This window comes from Emys orbicularis, chromosome 8 (genome assembly GCF_028017835.1).
Source record: "Emys orbicularis isolate rEmyOrb1 chromosome 8, rEmyOrb1.hap1, whole genome shotgun sequence".
Taxonomy (NCBI): Eukaryota; Metazoa; Chordata; order Testudines; family Emydidae; genus Emys; species Emys orbicularis.
The window spans coordinates 43,156,172-43,173,983 of record NC_088690.1 but is presented as its reverse complement, the minus strand read 5'-3'; the positions used below and the strand labels follow the sequence as shown (position 1 = coordinate 43,173,983).

The 17,812-nt window shown below is 37.2% G+C and overlaps 1 protein-coding gene across 2 annotated transcripts in view; it reads left to right on the top strand.

Moving 5' to 3' along the window:
* Positions 1 to 17,812, top strand: part of VAV3 (vav guanine nucleotide exchange factor 3) — a 238,636-nt gene that overhangs the window by 165,652 nt on the left and 55,172 nt on the right. For both annotated transcript variants that reach the window (XM_065410115.1, XM_065410114.1), the window contains exons 18-19: positions 689 to 711; positions 4,256 to 4,301. In XM_065410115.1, coding sequence (XP_065266187.1) covers positions 689 to 711; positions 4,256 to 4,301 — 69 coding nt within the window. The remainder of the gene's footprint in view (positions 1 to 688; positions 712 to 4,255; positions 4,302 to 17,812) is intronic.

The following is a 17,812-nucleotide window of genomic DNA, read 5'->3' as shown; positions in this document are numbered from 1 at the left end:
GCTCTGTATGCACACAGCTTTAACACACTGATGCAGCCATTCTGATAACCCACAAGAGTACCTTTCTTTATCCTTTTCTCATGCTGCTTTTTTTTTTTCACTAAAAGAAAACAAGAAAACTCATTGCAAAAAAAACCCCTCCTACAGTATGTTAGTGCAGTGCTACTTGAGAATTTAAGTACATGAATCTCAGGAAACTTCAAAGCTAAGGTTCCCGCCACAACCAGTAGGCAAAACATTGAACTGATTATACAGCAATATAGAATATTATTAGGTGCAAAGGGATTAGAGGAAGTTTAAATTACAGTTGCAATAGAAATCTTAACTATAGAATTTCCCAAAAGGTGTATGCGGTTACATAGTGTTTTTTAAACTCAGTAGAACCATTTCTAAAGATTTAAATGATTTGATTGTTTGGCATACAACTGTTGGAAAGTTCAGCATAACTCAGAAACAGGCCATTTATAGCGTTAGTTCAGTGTTACCTGACAAGAGCCAATCAGCTCTAAGAACACAGTTTGCAAAACAATAACTATCTCAGCTCCAGGGCTGTCGGACCATATTACAGGTATCAGTTAGCAAAACAAAGCAGTAGTGTGTTCTCATGCAGCGCAGCACAGACAGAGATTACTATATAGAAGAACAAATTGACAGGCACTGATAATGCCCATTTTTACTTTTGTTTCAGAACACGGAACCCTGAAACATGAGGTAAGGATTCATTTTCAATTTTTATGCGATATTTATTTTGTTGATGGCTTACAAATTGTTCATTTACTGCATATGGCTGTGCCAGTGCAATAAATAATGTATTTTTCTGCAGCTAACTTACATTTATTTAGAGTTATGCAAACTCTAGCAGTAGAAGTGACTCTATGTATATGCACTAACAATTAGATATATCTGTATTAAATTGCAGGGGATTAACCTAATTTTCATTGAGATTTTTCAGTGTTTAGGATACGGGAAGAATGTAGGTTTTCTTAAATTATAGGGGGAAAGTAAAACAATGTTGTTAATTTAACTCAGAATATCAGTGATCACAGTTCTCTAGCGCTTCTAGGCCAAATTTGGCAACAGAGATAAAACTATCCTTAGGTAAATTTCAGCAAATTTTAAATCAGCAAATTCCCACTAACTTTGACAAAATACAGACTATGTTTTAAACCCAGGACACTACATTGCGTTTCCAGCATCCATTTTAGATCAGTGGATGTAAATTCATTCTGTAAGCTGGCAGTACGGTTATGAGCACCATATACTAATGATGATAATTTTACCTATTCAGTTTTGTGATTGTCTCTACTTGCATGCTGTCCTGCCATGACTCAGGTTGGCAATGCAAATCAAAAGAAAACTATTACTGTTATAAAAATATAATGGCAGATTAATGCTGACTGCTAATAAATGTTACATAATTAAGACTGTGTATTCTCAGCCTGCTCCTAGGATAGTGCACATTTTTAGCAAGTTTCCACTGTCGAATTGCTATTTGGAAATTCATATGTTAAGAGACCTGTTTAAATTTCCTTAAAACCTATTAGAGGAATTAATAGAACTCCACTGACAATTGGTTTTGTTTTACACCACTTACCTGAACAGAAGTGTTATATACAGGTCCGTCATCTTTAGTAATGTTAATGTTGCATGATCTAGTGGCTAAATGAATTGTAAAAGGAAATCTAGGACTGAAAATATAAGCCCTCTATACTGGGCAGGTAACAGGTTTTTTTACTCCCTTGACTTGTGGAGAATTTCATGGAGGATATACATTTCTGTCACATATAGCTTAGAAAACCTAGCGCTTTGGATAATTAAAGTGCAATGTTAGGGGGCCCGGATGGTTGAGGTGACTGGTAAATAGATGTGGAATCTTTCACCTGTGTGGCCCCATTAAATGTTAAGATCTGGCACAGGTCATTATTGACCATGAACTATTACCTTGTGATAAGTGTTCAGTGGCCTATATGTAATGAGATGGTGAATTCAGTTCAGCTCAGCCCCTAGTGGGCAGGTGTCCATATCATAAAACAACTCTTATAGTTGACATTAGTTTGCCCTATTTTGATAGGTTTATGGGAGGGGGCAGGATTTAATGGGTATAGAACTACTCGGTTTTCCTTGAGGGGATCACACATAATAAGGATAAAAAAACATTGCCAGAACTCTGAGGGGAGGAGGGAGGAGTGGTTGGCATGCGTTTATACATGTTTTATGGTTAAGTAGACCTCAGTTGCCAGTGCTATAAGCTCACTTTAAAATGTCTGTTGCATGTGCTCATTTTAATAGAATCCTCACCAGCAGCTTGCTTACCTTACCTTCTGCCATGTGCTGTTTGTTTGATTTACATTTTAAATCTCGCTGTAAACTGTTAAACATGAACATCTTAAACACCAAAATTATAGCATGGTTTGTTTGCTTAAAAGTCTGTTGATCATTACACATGGCATACAGTATTGAAGAATCTATAAACAGATTGCTTATGGTATGTTATGGACAAGGTTGCCAGAAGTGAGTAAAACTACCAATGATGAACATATGTGGCTGGATGAGATAATATTTATCCTAATTCTGTTTTATTCCTTCTCTTTGCATGCCTCTTCCTCTAACTTGATTCTTGAGATTTTTGTAAGAAAAAATCCCTTCTCCTGATGAGGTTTCTGTACCTTGATTTTATGTAGAATGTAAAATTGGAGCCTTATTCTCATTTGTGCCATGGCCCCTTTAAATGGTTCTGGCAGTATAAACGGGCCTTAAATGTATTTAATATGTCTTTAAGGTCCCTTTATGTTGCCAGAGTGGTGTAAAGGGGATTTAGTGTATATGAAATCAGGTTTTTAAGAAAAGATGGATTTATGTTACAGAAAATGTGACGATCTACTGATGATAATAATATAAGATGAAGCATTCATTATATTTTCACACCCTCCCAACATTTACTTCCTTGAATATTTTTATGCCCTCTTCTTTCCTTTAGTGTATGTAATTTTATTGTTACATTGATAAATTATCACATTTTTTTTTCCAGTTAAGCCATGGAAACATTTTGCAACCAACCACAATAACTTCCCCTCAGCTTTCCCAGCTTTCCCCTCACCCCAAGCTTATGGCTCCTCTCCTCTCTGTGTCAGTGTGAATAAACAATACAGTCTCAATTTAAAAAAAAACCTGATTGCACCCTTTGTTTTTGCTCTGCTTGGCTTGAGTAAAACATTGTGATTTGTATGAGCCCTCATGCAAGCTACTAATTAAAACAAGTAGCAGGAGGAGATGACTAACGTACAGATATACCTTATTATGCACTGAAGTTCCTCGGGGCCTATTTAAACGCAGAGGTCTGTGCAATTGTACAAATCAGCACTTGCCAAATAATAAACCATCATGTTTGTACAGTGTACTTGGGATTTCATATAGCTCCAGTTTGCCTAAACTAAACTTAAAAAAATAGAATAAAAGTTTACTACTTCATGTTTTTTAAAAAATTAAATACTCATTTGAGAGATGGGACAGGCATTGTTAACTATAAGGAGCTTAAGTACAAAGCAAGAACAGTGTAAGGATCCCACCCTATTGGAATTGCAACTTCATTCACATGCATTCTTGCTGCTGTTCTAGTCCTGGACCTTCCCTGAGGCAGACAATGCCAAACTGTGTGGTGTATTTTTCCACTATAAAATAGGTTGAGTTATTACAATCATTTTCACATGTGATCTCAGCAGAGTTTCAACCCAGATGTCAAGAGGTGACAGGCTAACACATGAACCTTTTGTGTCACTTGCACCCCAACAATAAATATTAACGCATGATATTTCTGTATTAACCCCACTGTATGATGGAAGAGAACTTTTTAAAAATTAGCTTTGCCTAATAGACTACAAACACTAGTTTAGTTGAGAGTTACGAACACCTTGGGAATGGAAGTTGTTCGTAACTCTGAACAAAATGTTATAGTTCTTTCAAAAGTTTACAACTGAACATTTACTTAATACAACTTTGAAACTTTACTATGCAGAAGAAAAATGCTGCATTCCCTTAATTTTTTTAGTAGTTATGTTTAACACAGCACTGTACTGAATTTCCCCCCCCCTTTTTTTTTTGTCTCTGCTGCTCCCTGTTTGTATATTTCTGATTCCAAATGAGGTGTGTGGTTGACTGGTCAGTTCGTAACTCTGATGTTTTTAACTCTGAGGTTCTACTGTACTTAGAAATTAAAACCGGTTTATACATGTCCTTGACTTGTATTTTTGCTTTGCAGAAAAGAACTAATGGAATTCGAAGAAACTCTAGACAGATGGACTCAGGTTTGTTTTATATCTTTTATTAATTACCCTTTTGAATAAAAAAGGCAAAAGAAAGCTTCAACTATAACATTATGCTGTATCATGATCAGCATTACACTGCACGCAGCGTTGAGAACACATTGCTTATTTTTCTGTTGGGAACCTAAATTCTTGCAGGTCTAAATCAATGGCTTGGCTGTGTTTTCAAAGGTATGGTCATATAACTGACTGAACTCCAGGTTTTTTTACATGCATGTTTATAAGCAGTGCTTGTTCAGCTTTGTTTGCACATTGAAAAGCCTCTGGGCTTTTGGTTAGCAGTTTCTCCACCCTTGTGTACTTTGCTGTTAAAAACAGGCAGCTGCGTATAAACCTTAGTTTCTGATCCTGCAAAGTTCTCGGTGCTTTCAACCTGCCTTGGGATTTATCTGTACCTTGCTGGACTGGACTTTAGCTGCTCTCCAAAAAAGCCATAAATAGTCTGTAATTTTATATACACCTTCGTAAAGGCTGTATTTCCCACTATAGTTGTTAGATTTCTCATTATAGTTTGTTATAGAATCATGGACACTGGCTCTTAAGAAAATTAAGGGTTTAATTACAAACTATGTACTAACTGGATGAGCATCTCCTCTGGAGACCAATTATTTGTCTGAATAGAATATTCAATAGTTCTTCTATTTAACACTGAAATTTTTTACAGTAATTATGCTTTTGTCTTTTGTATGTTTCTTTTCACAGTTTAATTACTGGAGATTTGTTATGCATATGGTGATAGTTGTTCTGAATAAAACTAAGTTATTTTAAATGTTTCTGAATGTAGATACCTGAGAACAATTTGAGTAGAACACTAAATGGGCTAGCAGCCTTGCACCATCTCAAAACCTGGTAAAGCTGTGTGTTTGCTGAGGAGTAAGTGTGGTGGTTAGGCTGCCATCGTTCCAAATGTTCAGCTGCACAGGTTCTAAATGTTGAAACAATCCACACCCTTCTTACTCATGTCAGATTATGAGATGTTTTAGAAGGCTTACAGTTGCTTTGTTGCCTCTAGACAAAACTTGCTTCACTCTGCACTTAGGTCAGCCTTTATGCCTTTTTACTCAAGGAAACTTGAAGCCATTTAAAAATAAGTTTAACTTTTAATGTGTACTGCTGTCAGAAGGGGCAGCATAAAGAGTAACAAGCCATTGGCCTAGTGGGGCTATTGCCTATTTACTCATTCAATTATACAAACTGATGTATTAAGCGTATTGTTCGTGTGTGTGAGCTCTCATTTAGGCCCTAATTTTTAAACTTTGCTGTCTACTGTTAGGTGCTCAAGTCCCTGTGTAGGCACTTAAATACAAGTAACTTGAGCATTTTCAGCTCCCATTGACGTCAGTAATTATTGAGATCCCTTATTCAGGAAGGTGGCGTAAGCCTGTGTTTAAATGCCATTGAAGCAATGGGATTTAAGCACATGCTTAAGTGCTTTCCTGAATCAGGGCCTAAATTATTAAGGCCCAGATTCTCCGAATAACTTATTCTGGAGGTTGAAGTCCATTCAACGTTAGTATTGATGGCAGACTCTGGTCCTCAATTGTTTTTTGGAAGCCAGTGGAAGTTCAGGACCTCTGAAAATCATTCTACTATTTTTTAGGTACCTAAGTTTATGTCCCCTGGTTGAAAATGTTGGTCTTGAATCTTCATACTTCTGCAAAATTGATTCTGCTATTACATATATTTGAAATAAGAGCTAACAAAACATAGCTGAAAACTACATATTGATCACATTCTTCTGTATAAGCAATGTGGCAATTTTCAAATTAATGGCATAATGGCAAGGCAATCTCTATCTTATTTGTATCCTTCTAGCACACAGTCTTGGAGGCTCCTGCAATAATTTGGTCGAGTTAACATTTTAAAACAGGGGTCGGCAACCTTTCAGAAGTGGTGTGCCGAGTCTTCATTTATTCACGCTAATTTAAGGTTTCGCGTGCCAGTCATACATTTTAACGTTTTTAGAAGGTCTCTTTCTATAAGTCTATAATATATAACTAAACTATTGTTATATGTAAAGTAAATAAGGTTTTTAAAACGTTTAAGAAGCTTCATTTAAAATTAAATTAAAATGCAGAGCCCCCTGGACCGGTGGCCAGGACCCGGGCAGCATGAGTGCCACTGAAAGTCAGCTCGCGTGCCGCCTTCGGCACACGTGCCATAGGTTGCCTACCCCTGTTTTAAAACAAGAACGTCTGTGGGTTGAATCCTGGCATCTTTTTTGCATTTTCTAAATGTACTGTTGACTGGTAGTGTTTCCATCAGATAGCAGCTTCTATCTCTCAAAGCAATGTGCAATCAAGAGAACAACACTTGTAAGAGACAGATCAATTATTTCAGACATGCATTACTACAGTGGTGCTAGTATCTTTTCAAGAACACAGGATCATAAATCTCTGAAAATCCTAGCACTACTGTGATATTTCTGTTGAAAGTGATAGTCAAGGTCAAAGTTACCAATTAAACTTTAATACACAGGCTTTAAAAATGCCTAGTCTAGTACGTGTTTGAGAGATCTGATGTGTTTTGCTCCCCACAGTGTTGTGATACTGAAGCCTGGGCCATATTTTTAACAAAGCTGATATTTGCTGTTTTTCAGAAGCATGTCCTTGCAATGTCCAAATATTAGTTGATATCAGCAATAGATACTCTATGTAATCATCACTTTTTTTTGGCAAATCTGCTGTAGCCTTCTTCTGTTCTGTGTCTGGCTATTTTAAAAATAAGAGTTGTCTATGGTAGGCCCCAACTTAATAGAAACTGAGTTGTCTTTGGAGTATAAGGACCAAATTCTGCCCCGGATTACATTATGCAATCCCCAGTGACAGGGATTTAGATCAATTGAAAGGTTGGAGGGGAGACTGTGGGCAGTATTTGGAATTTTCACCTGGCTTAAAGTAATTCTGCTTCTTTTCTGGCAAAGCTCTTACTTTGGTGAAGAAAGATCCCTAGCCCAGCTGTGCTACCCTATAAACGATAAATGGATAGTGTCTGTTTTTCTCTTTAAAGATTATGTGGTTGCATTTGGCAGATTCCTTTTAGAGTTAAAGATATTCACTTGTCACTCTTTCTGCTTCATAAGAGGAAAGGATAAGAGATGGGGCCAGAGGGGCAACAGATAAGGAAGGGGAGAAGCTGGTAGCCGCTGGAAGAGCCAGCAGAAAGGGAGTGTACTTGTGCAAAAGAAAAGCAAACTGAAAAGCAAAAACATATGGTCTACTGTTTGATTCTTTCCCTATGCCTTGTAGCTTCCCCATGTGGGTCCAGTTGAGGATGGTCTATCCACTGGTTTTTATAGGTACCAGGCTTGGGGCAACCATTCTCCACATTACACTGCAGTTAACAAAATGTGTGTGTGTGTGTGTGTGTGTGTGTGTGTGTGTGTGTGTGTGTGTGTGTGTGTGTTGCTGGCATATTTATGCATATCTGTGAAGCAAGCAAGAATTTGGCCCAGTGTTTGAATTTTCTTTATAATGCAAAAGATGAAATGAAAGTTTGTACCTAAGGGGATTTAAGATGTGATTTAGGTTTGCAGGAAACTTTGCCTGGAATGGGAAATCTGAAATGATAACTCTAATTTTTTGCATTCTGAAGAGGGATCCTGCAAACCCATATGCACGTTTTACTTGAAGCATGTGCATGAGGATTTGTATGACTCAGGGCTTATTTTGATAAAAACATGCACTGTGCTGAACATCTATAATGTCTTTCTTTTGTTACACTTTTTGTTAATAAGGAAAAATTGTCATAAATAGCTTGCTCCCCAGTATTTGTAAAAACACAATTATTCTCTTTGATATAGAAGTGGTATGTTGCAAGTTTGTCGGCTGTCCCTTTTATTTCCTGGTATATAGAGAGCTAAAATGTAATGGATTCACTGTTTAGTGTTTTTAAACTAAGTTTACCCTAAACATTTATGCTAATACAAATATTGGGACTTAAATTTCTAAAACTGTAAAAAACATATTTCATGTCAGTATGATAAACTTGGCAAAAATGGGAACACTAGAAGCTTGTACTTCAGATTTGTTGCAGAGAAACTTGAAATCTGATCTGTGAAAGAAGGCTATGCCGAACGTGTTCTGATTTTTAAAATAGCTGATTTTCTTGCAAGCATGGATTAAATCTTGGAAAACAACCTTAGTTTTGGATTGAGGGGCAAAATGAAGATATGTATCTCACAGTTTACTGCAAGAAAACCTAAAGAATTCACTGTAACATTTCATCTGATTTCCAAATATTTACAAAATTGTGTGTGTGTGTATATATATGTATGTATCTGGTCAATGTCTGGTCTATACATGCTTTGCAAAATTAGTCTTTAATACTGATTATACACTGTTAATAAAGGAAAGGAATTGAAGGAAAGTGTGAGGTTATTGCTTGAAGAACATACGTTGGGAGCTGTGCAATTGGAAATAAAGTAACAGAGATATGGTTATTTAAATAATAAGATATAGTGGGAGGTTGGATACAGCATGCTTCATGGTTTTTATGCACGTTAGACTGTGAAATCTCATAACCAGAGTGTGGTATTGTAATTCCCTATGTTATTTAAATATAAGCAATGAAAAGAAATATTCATCTATTTTTATGTGTTATAGTGAATGTCTATTTTTCATATTAGAAAAGTAGGAAATATTGCAATATATTCTGAATGATGTTTTCCCTTCCCAAGTATATGTCATACGCATACTACAGTGTTTGATACCATGTTTCAACATAATGGGACATATTTTTCCCTGTGATATGTATGTCTGATTCATTTTGATTCATTTCATTGGGAGCCTCACCCCAGCATGGTATAACTAAGAGTAAAATCTGTCTTATTCAAATGTTTAATTGTCCTGACTTAACTGTAACCTCTTGCTAAGCATTGACACAATTGTTAGGTGCATTGAAATTGCAGCTACAGCTGAATTCTATTTAATTATCACTTTTCATTACAAATACTAAATTTCTGCATATCTGATATTCTCATCTGCGGGACCTATCCAGGCAAAAATGTGCAAGCCCTTGAAGGCTCTGGATGATTGCTACATACAGACTTTTGTCATTTACCGCAAACACAACGCATTCCATTACAAAGAATTAGCTTATTTCAAACAGAATATCATTGGCAGAATATCATTGGATAGTGGTTCTCAACCAGGGATATGCAGTGGTCTTCCAGGGGGGTACATCAACTCATCTAGATATTTGCCTAGTTTTACAACAGGCTATAAAAAACCCACTAGTGAAGTCAGTACAAACTAAAATTTCAGACAGACTATGAGTTGTTTATACTGCTCTATATACTGTACACTGAAATGTAAGTACAATATTTATATTCCAATTGATTTGTTTTACAATTATATGGTAAAAATGAGAGAGCAATTTTTTAGTAATAGTGTGCTGTGACGTTTTTGTATTTTTAGGTCTGATTTTGTAAGCAAGTAGTTTTTAAGTGAGGTGAAACTTGAGGGTACATAAGACAAATCAGACTCCTGAAAGGGGTACATAGTCATAGTTGAGAGCCAGTGTCATAGGACACCAAGCACAGGATCTTAGCAAAGAGTCTGACAGGCTGGATCATAATCTTCTTGCCAGCCACAGATTGAAGTGGGGGTTTGTCTACTGCTATTTGCTATTGGATGCTCTTTGCTAAGATCCTGTGCTTGGTGTCTATCCCTAGTGATCTACACATTTATGACCTCTGGGTTTGATTGTTGCAACTCATTAGAGATAGAAATGAAGCCATATACCATTGAAAATCTTTAACTGGTACAAAACCTGTCTGGTTATTAACCTGGGTCATTGTGAACATGTTACCATCATGCTCCCCATATAATATAGAGTCGAGTTCAAGGTCTCTGTACTGATATTCAAATCCCTGCAAAGCCACACTGGGGTATAAAACCATCTATCTTACTCCCCTGTGCACTCAGCACTCCCCATACCCAGAACAAATGGGTGGGGAAGGGCAGGAATCTGGTGGAACCTTAGCTTGCTCCGTCTTCCCAACACTGGCCAAGTTAGCTGTTGTGGTAGGGTTGTGATTTGCTGCTGCAGTAAACCAGCAATAAATTACAAGTCCCTCTTCCCCTAAGCAAAGGGAAAGCAGCGAGGAAATTTTGTGTTAGAAGGTGGCTATATATATTATGCCTCAGAGGGCCTTGGGTGTGCCCCCCCAAAATCTGAAGTAGTCACACAGGACGCAGATAGGTGCTTGTTTTATCTTGTTTTATTATTTAAACCTCAAGAAAGCCTAAGGGCCAGATTCCAATCTCTGTTGCGCTTTTATAAATATATAGTAACATAACTAAAGCCTTCTATATGCCATTATACCAGTGATCAGAGACTGGCCCTAAGAGTAATAGCTGGGCTCAGCATCCTTACTGAAGAGTGATGGATTCTTCATCATTATGAATTTCTGTGGATCACAGTATGAGAATCATTGGTGTAGAAATCTGAGGCATTTTTAATGTTTTAAATTTTCTCAACAAATTAGATTGGGTCATGAATATGGATACTACTTTGTAAATGTATAGCACCTTTTAATAATGAATTTTATGTTCTTAACATTGTTGAAATGCTGCATTAGATCATTTGGACTTTCAAAGCACCATACCAGAAGTATAGTATTAAAAGACTATGCTACTAATTAGAAGTGCTGCTAAAACAAATTGCTGAATGAGACTAGTATTTCAAACATACTGTGTAGGTCTGATAATAAACAAAACCTTACTGCCAAAATATTACCAATCCAAACAGGGGAGACTAGAATAACAGGCGTCTTAAAAACAACCATTTTACTTTATTTATAGCATGGTAAACACAGAATAAAGTTAGGGCTTGTCTACACGGTGCAGCAAAATGTACCACAAGGTTGTGATCTGTAAAATGCTCTAACTGCCCCGGGTAGACCCTGCTGTCTAAAACACTGATACTCAGACTGAGTCTTGTGAGCCACAGTGGCCCTTCAATGTGTCTCTTGCAGCTCTTTGCAGCACATGATATTAAAACATTGTGTGATTTAATTATTAACCAATCAGGATGCTTTTATTATGTTATTAACCAATTGAAAAAATAATAATACTTGGTTAGACATTTTGCTGCGAGAATATATATTTACTGTTTAAATAAGAATATCTCGTACCATAGTAAAGGAAACAATGAATTCACACTACTGTGCCTCTTTTGGGTAGTGTTGATCGCTAATTTGGCTCCTGAACCACTGAGTTCTTAGTATCACTGCTCTAAAAGCTACCTAGTTCCCTTTAATGTAGTCCTGAACTAGGAGTACGTTAATGCAAATGAGGTACCTTTTAGAGCTAAATGTACACAGGGCAGTTGGACTACCACATGTTAGAGCACACCTTTAGTGCACTTTGCCAGCACTGTAAAGACAAGCCCTTGGAAAGCGCTGAAAGTATTCTCGAGGCCATTGTAGAGACTTGAAGGAATTCTTAAACTTCTACTGGTTTTGGAAGAGTAGGTTGCCTGATAATTAGCAGCTATGATTAAAAACAGAACACATACATTTGCATGTTTTACTGGAGATATTTTTTCACATTATGTAGCTTTATACTTGCTAAGTCTTCACTAAAATGTTTCATTGTAATAGATTAAACTATTAAAACTGAAAAGGGCTTTGATGATATACATTTAAGAAATTTGTTTAACTTTTATGGTTTATCCTATATACAACATTATTCAACTTCACTGTAATATTTCTATTGACAAGTCTAACAATACATTTTGTATGCATTTGTAAGCATGGATAGAACATCACTAGTAGGTTGCAATTATACATAAGGAAATACTGAATACTGAATGAAAGGTAACATGGAACATAATTATATTGTTGGTTTCAAATTCTAGGCAGTGATTTTCCTGAAAACCAGTCTGGAAGTAACACAGGAAGAAGTTTTCAAAATATCTAATTTTATTGAGGGGAAAAAGTCAATCCCACTGTTAATCTATTGTTGATCCTTATTTTGCTCCTTTCTCTTTTTTCATCCCCATGTTTATTTGCTACCTCTTCGATCTTCACATCTGCTTTTATTTCACCTTTTTTTGTAAGCTGGAACAGTGGGATAGTGTGTGTTATTTCAAAGTGATACTCTGTGAATACGCTTGGGCAATAGCTTCATTTTCCTCTGTCCTGGGGTACAGCTAGAGCTGGATGGGAATTTTTAAGTGACACATTTTTCCATTGGAAAAATACAGATTTGTTGAAACTGAAACTGTAGGAAAAGGACAGTTTCCACAGATCTCCCTGATTTGAAAAAATATTTGGGAAAAAGTTTCGAATGTGTCGAAATGTCCCTTTATGGCATTTTTGAAATTAAAAGTTTTGTTTTTTGCTTTGGAAAATCTTGCTTTGAAATTTTAATTTATACTAAAAAAAAGTTACAATAAAAAAGGTGAAAACTGAAACATAATGTTTTAATTGACCCAATCAGATTTTTTTTTTTAATCATTGGTTTGTGAAAATCTTTGAGATTTCAACTTTTTGTCCCAGTTCGAGGGGGCGGGGGATGTTTCGAAATAGAAAACTCTTTCTGGATGGGAAAATCATTTCCTGCCCAGCTGTTGAGGTGCAATACTCATGTCCAAGGATGATATGTCAGGGCATTAAACTCTGTGCTCTGGTGCTCCTAGATCTGGCCCTTCAGGTGTAACTTTACCAGAACATAGTAAGGTCAGCTGTCTTCTGACACATTTGTGTGTAATGTGGGTGGGATAAAATGGCTCTAAAACTGTTTAAGTGAATTGTTACAGTCCCCTTTCCTTGAATGCTGTAGCACAAATAGATTCCCCCAAACGGTTCTGTAACAGTTTTGTCTCTCACACACTGCAAACAAAAGAGGAGGTAGGATGTGTACCACCCCTAAGCATGCTGAACCCATCAGGTAAAAAAGTATCTGCTGTCCTACCCAATTAAATATTGAGCTAGATGGCTGCTAACCTATATTGTGATTTCTCATCTCAGGGTTTAATACCACTGCTACTTTTGCTGTAGCACTAATGCTAAGTGTAGGTATTTCCTCTCCCCAGAATAGTGTATCATGATGGCACAAGAACCAACTTGCCTAATGCAAAGGTATTTTCCAGTAAGTCAAGTTTTGTCTCCATGTGAAGTGTTTCAGTCTGGGTTTCTTGTCCTTTATTTGGGTTAATGTATTTAAATAAAATTTATTTTGAGATTCATGGTAGTGGGATGTCATTTACCTGAGCACAATGGATATATTTTATTTCAATATATTTGCATAGCTCCCATTTGCATTCATGTTACTTACATTTATGTATCTGCATTTTCAATGTGCCTGTTGCTTTAGTATCTAAGCAGCGATCTAGCATTAAGAGCAGAACATAGCCGCTAGGATACATCCTTTTCTTTTAATTAAACATCAGAAGACCCAGATGCCAAAAGATGAAACATATTTATTTTGTCAAACTCTTTCATTGTTCTCTGGTTAGATTGCAAGATTAGGCTGCAGGTGGGTAATTAATTTTCTCTAACTTTTTGGTTGTACTCCTTGGAGCTGTTACTTTGCTTTGGTTGACTAACAGATTTTAGTTCCCTCCCAAGGAATGCAATGTTTACCCTGTGTTCAGCATTTTTAATGTATGCCAAGGTCAAAGTTCTTCAAAACCCTTCTTTTACGTCCACAAGCACGCTATGTTAACGTAGATTGTTCAGTGCAAAATGTGATACCTAAAAGGGACTTGGCACATGGGGATGGGGGGTGAGGGATTAGAGTGAACAGGCACAAATGGACATACAAGTCTAATCAATGAAAACCATAGAATACTGCTTTTCAAAGAACAATACACTCCCTATAAAATTGCAAGTGTTCAAATTAAAGATGTCCCAGAGTTGCTTTTATTCAGTATTAGAGAGACAAGGTGGGTGAGGTAATATCTTTTACTGGACCAACTTCTGTTGGTGAAAGAGACAAGCTTTCCCGCTTACACAGAACTCTTCTTCACCCCTGGGAAATGTACTCAGTGTGTCACAGCTAAATACAAGCAAAAGTCGTTAACACATATTTCAACGGACCATTCAAGGTGAAGTTGCCTGTTAACACCTCTCCAGTCACTGTGGTCGGGGGAGCTTGGGAGGGTTTTTAAGTGGGTTATAGATTGTGGTAATAAGCATAAATCCAGTTTCTCTATTCAGTCCTTGATTTTTAGTAGCTAGCAATGTCATGAATTTAAGATATGAATTTAATTAGTGTTGTCAGATGGCAAGTAGAAGAGAATGGCATGTCAGCAAAACTGTTATTTACAGGGACTTGTAAATCTCCCATTAATTTGCAAGGGCAGAATGTCACTTACCTGTATATTTCCATGTCTGTTTTTAATTGTTAGAGTTCTAGCATTCTCAGAAAGCAAAACAGAGATAATAAGGCAATGAATTATAATAATCATAAAAAGTCACTGAATTTTAATATTACTCAAAAGGATATGGATTTTTTGTGAGTCATTCATTTAATTTGATCACTATTGAGAGTAATGCTTACACAAAGAATTTAGGAAACATTGTAAAAAATTCTAAGGGCTAAATGTTCCCCGCCTGTGGGAGAAGAAATACTGCTAAAACTCAATTAGGAGAACTTCGCAGAGTTGCTGCTGCACCCTTCCCTCATCAGGGGAAGGTTTTGTGGCCATGTGACAGGGAGAGGAAATGGCTTTCAAACCTTGGGAACCTGCTGAGAAATTGTGATGCTTCTCAATAGAGAGCTTGATCTATGCATCTTTTTGGGTTTCCTGCTGCCCATGCTTGTTGCAATAATACTCCTGCACTGAGTCTACCTTCAAAGCTAGTAGGTTTTGAGGGAAGCATGCCACGCAAGATAGTTACCCCCTATGTCAAGCATGGCAAAGGTCCTGCAAACCCATGGATTCTTAGCTGCCTGGTGTTTGTCCAAAACGGTTTTTGTAGGTAATAGGGGGCATGTAGAAACACCAGTTGCCCTTCTGGTGAATTTGGAGTTTTTCTGGCTTTAAAACGTCATTTTGTTTCTAGAGAAGTTACCAGTTCTGCCAGTATTCCTTGTTTTAGATATAGGGAATTGCTCTAAAACTGGAAATAACTTGGTAAGGCACCTAATATCCCTACCTCTCAGAGTTGGGAGACTGATTTGTTAAAATGAATAGTGTAGTGTAACTGATAATTGTTATTTAGTGTTTTTACTTTTCATATTTGTACTCAAATTTACTTATTTTAAAAAAATACTTGGGATTCATTATCTTTACATTAGGACACATTACATGGCTGTTCCTTCTGGTAGATGAACCTGTAATGTGTTAAGTGAGGCCTAGTTTCCATTGCATGATAGAGATATGGTAGACTATGTAACAGAATTATTGGTAACTAATTTCCCCTTCCATGGCACATTATCTGTTACCAAAAGAAAGAAATGAATTTCTGTACAGGTGCTAATTATGTAAACTGAAAACAACTATCAGAGGGTATCAACTTTGTGGTCTATGTAAAAGGAACTTGGTGCTTTCAGTTCAGATCATGGTGGATAAGTATCCATGTCACAAGAAGTACCATCATAATAGTCAAGGCCTGAAAAATGTACCTGACACTTATTAGCTAGTGCCTCTCTCTTCCTTTTGTTGGACCTCCTTCCCTTTCCTGGCTGCACTCTACATTTTCTGTCTTATTTTGGCTATAGTATATTAGGATGCAACTTTTTCTGGCTTGGTTTCTGGCTCTCTCCCTTCACTCCCTTATGTCAGTTCCTTTCCTTACATTGTGTTCTTTTATTCCTCCCCTATCTTTTTGTCTCTCCTTTTTTTTCTTTCATTTCTTCCCCATAATCTTTGTAAAACTGACTCTTTCTTAGTACCATACGTCTCAATTTCTATATAGACTCATCACACACACACTCAAACACCTCCACTCATTGGTACTACTTTCTTGGAAAGTGTACAAGATACCCCTAACAGCTAGAAGACTATTAGCCAGAGGCTGATATGGAAAGTAGTGGATGCCCTAATGTCCAGGGGCAATGCCCAGATGAGAAATCTGTAATCTTCTTACATCCACTCCTCTGGCTGCTGGGATTCCTACCAGGATGCTATCAATGGCCCTTGTTAAGGGGATCCATCTTTCATACCAGCTACTGAGTAGTAGCTGTCTCAGTATTGCCAAGGACAAGGATTCAGAAGTTACAAGTCAGCCCTCTTTCTTTCCCCTCCCCCCCACCCCCAATGCTATTGGAATAAAAATAATGAGATTTTAAAAATGATGCATTTTGTTTGTTTTTTTATTTGCCTTTTGGTTTTTGAGCTTTTGGGATTCACATATTCAAGCTTGTCTCTGTAACTGTAAGGGCTAGTTCCTTAGTACTTAGAATTTTTTCTCCCTTTTTTTTTTTTAAATGAAAGCTGAGATTCTCAGTAATCATTTGACTCTAGAAGCTGGAGCTTTAAGAAAAACACTAAATATTGACTTTCATGATAAAATCATGAGAGCTGGCAATACTGCAGGGTTGGATAAGTGTAAAGACCTCTGAAGAGCCTCATGGCTGTTGCACAGGATGTGCATATTTCACCTGCTCTCTTCAGATATGTTTCTGAAACAATGGGAGTGTATTCACTTCTCCACTCCTTTCCCAGCCTCAGGTTTTGATGACTTCTCCCCAGTGAATAGCCTCAACGTCTACCCGAACTGCTGCTCCAGAGCTTTCCCAAGCAGGAATAGAGTGAAATCGACCTGTTTCTTATTTCAGTAGTCATTGATTTGAATGTATGTGAGGATGGATTAATGAACCCTTTTATCCCTTCAGGATGGTACCTTCAGGTTAATGCTCGGGCACATTTGCAGGGAGGTGTGGGAAAACTAGTACTGCTGTAGCCCTTGCTGTTCTGTGAATAAACAGAAGACTTTGCTCTCCAGCTCTGTCATAAGTGTTTAACTTTTTCTTAATCTTTAACACACAGCACTGAATTAAAAAGTAACTTCATTATCTGAAGCATTGAGAACACCAGCCTGTTTTCACTAATCTTTTGGGTTATTCTTTAACCAACCCATGTGGGGGAGGGAAGCATTTGGAGTTGCCACTCTGTTAGTTCAGGTGGTAGACCTGCATTTCTAAAGCTGCTTTTGAATTGCTTCCCTAATTGAATTTGATGGCAGCAAATTGTATGAAGTATGATATATCAACAAAGCCTTCATAGGTAGATGACAGCATTCCTTCCAGAACGACATGTGACCTAGGCCAGTGAGGGTTTGCTTGAAAATGTACTTATCATTATAGTATGATTTATGATTACAGCACAGCAATCGCCTTGGATTCACGCCATACGATCTCCTTTCCACTGCTTTAATGCTTGTCCACTGTAGGACTCTGGGCCTTTGCTTTAGCAGAACATTGTATTAAATGAAGAGCAGGTAGAAAGACTGAAAAGGAAAAAGATCCCATAATCTAAAGATTTAAATCCAAAACTGATTCTGTGCACGTATGTTGCATATGCTACTGCCTACTTCC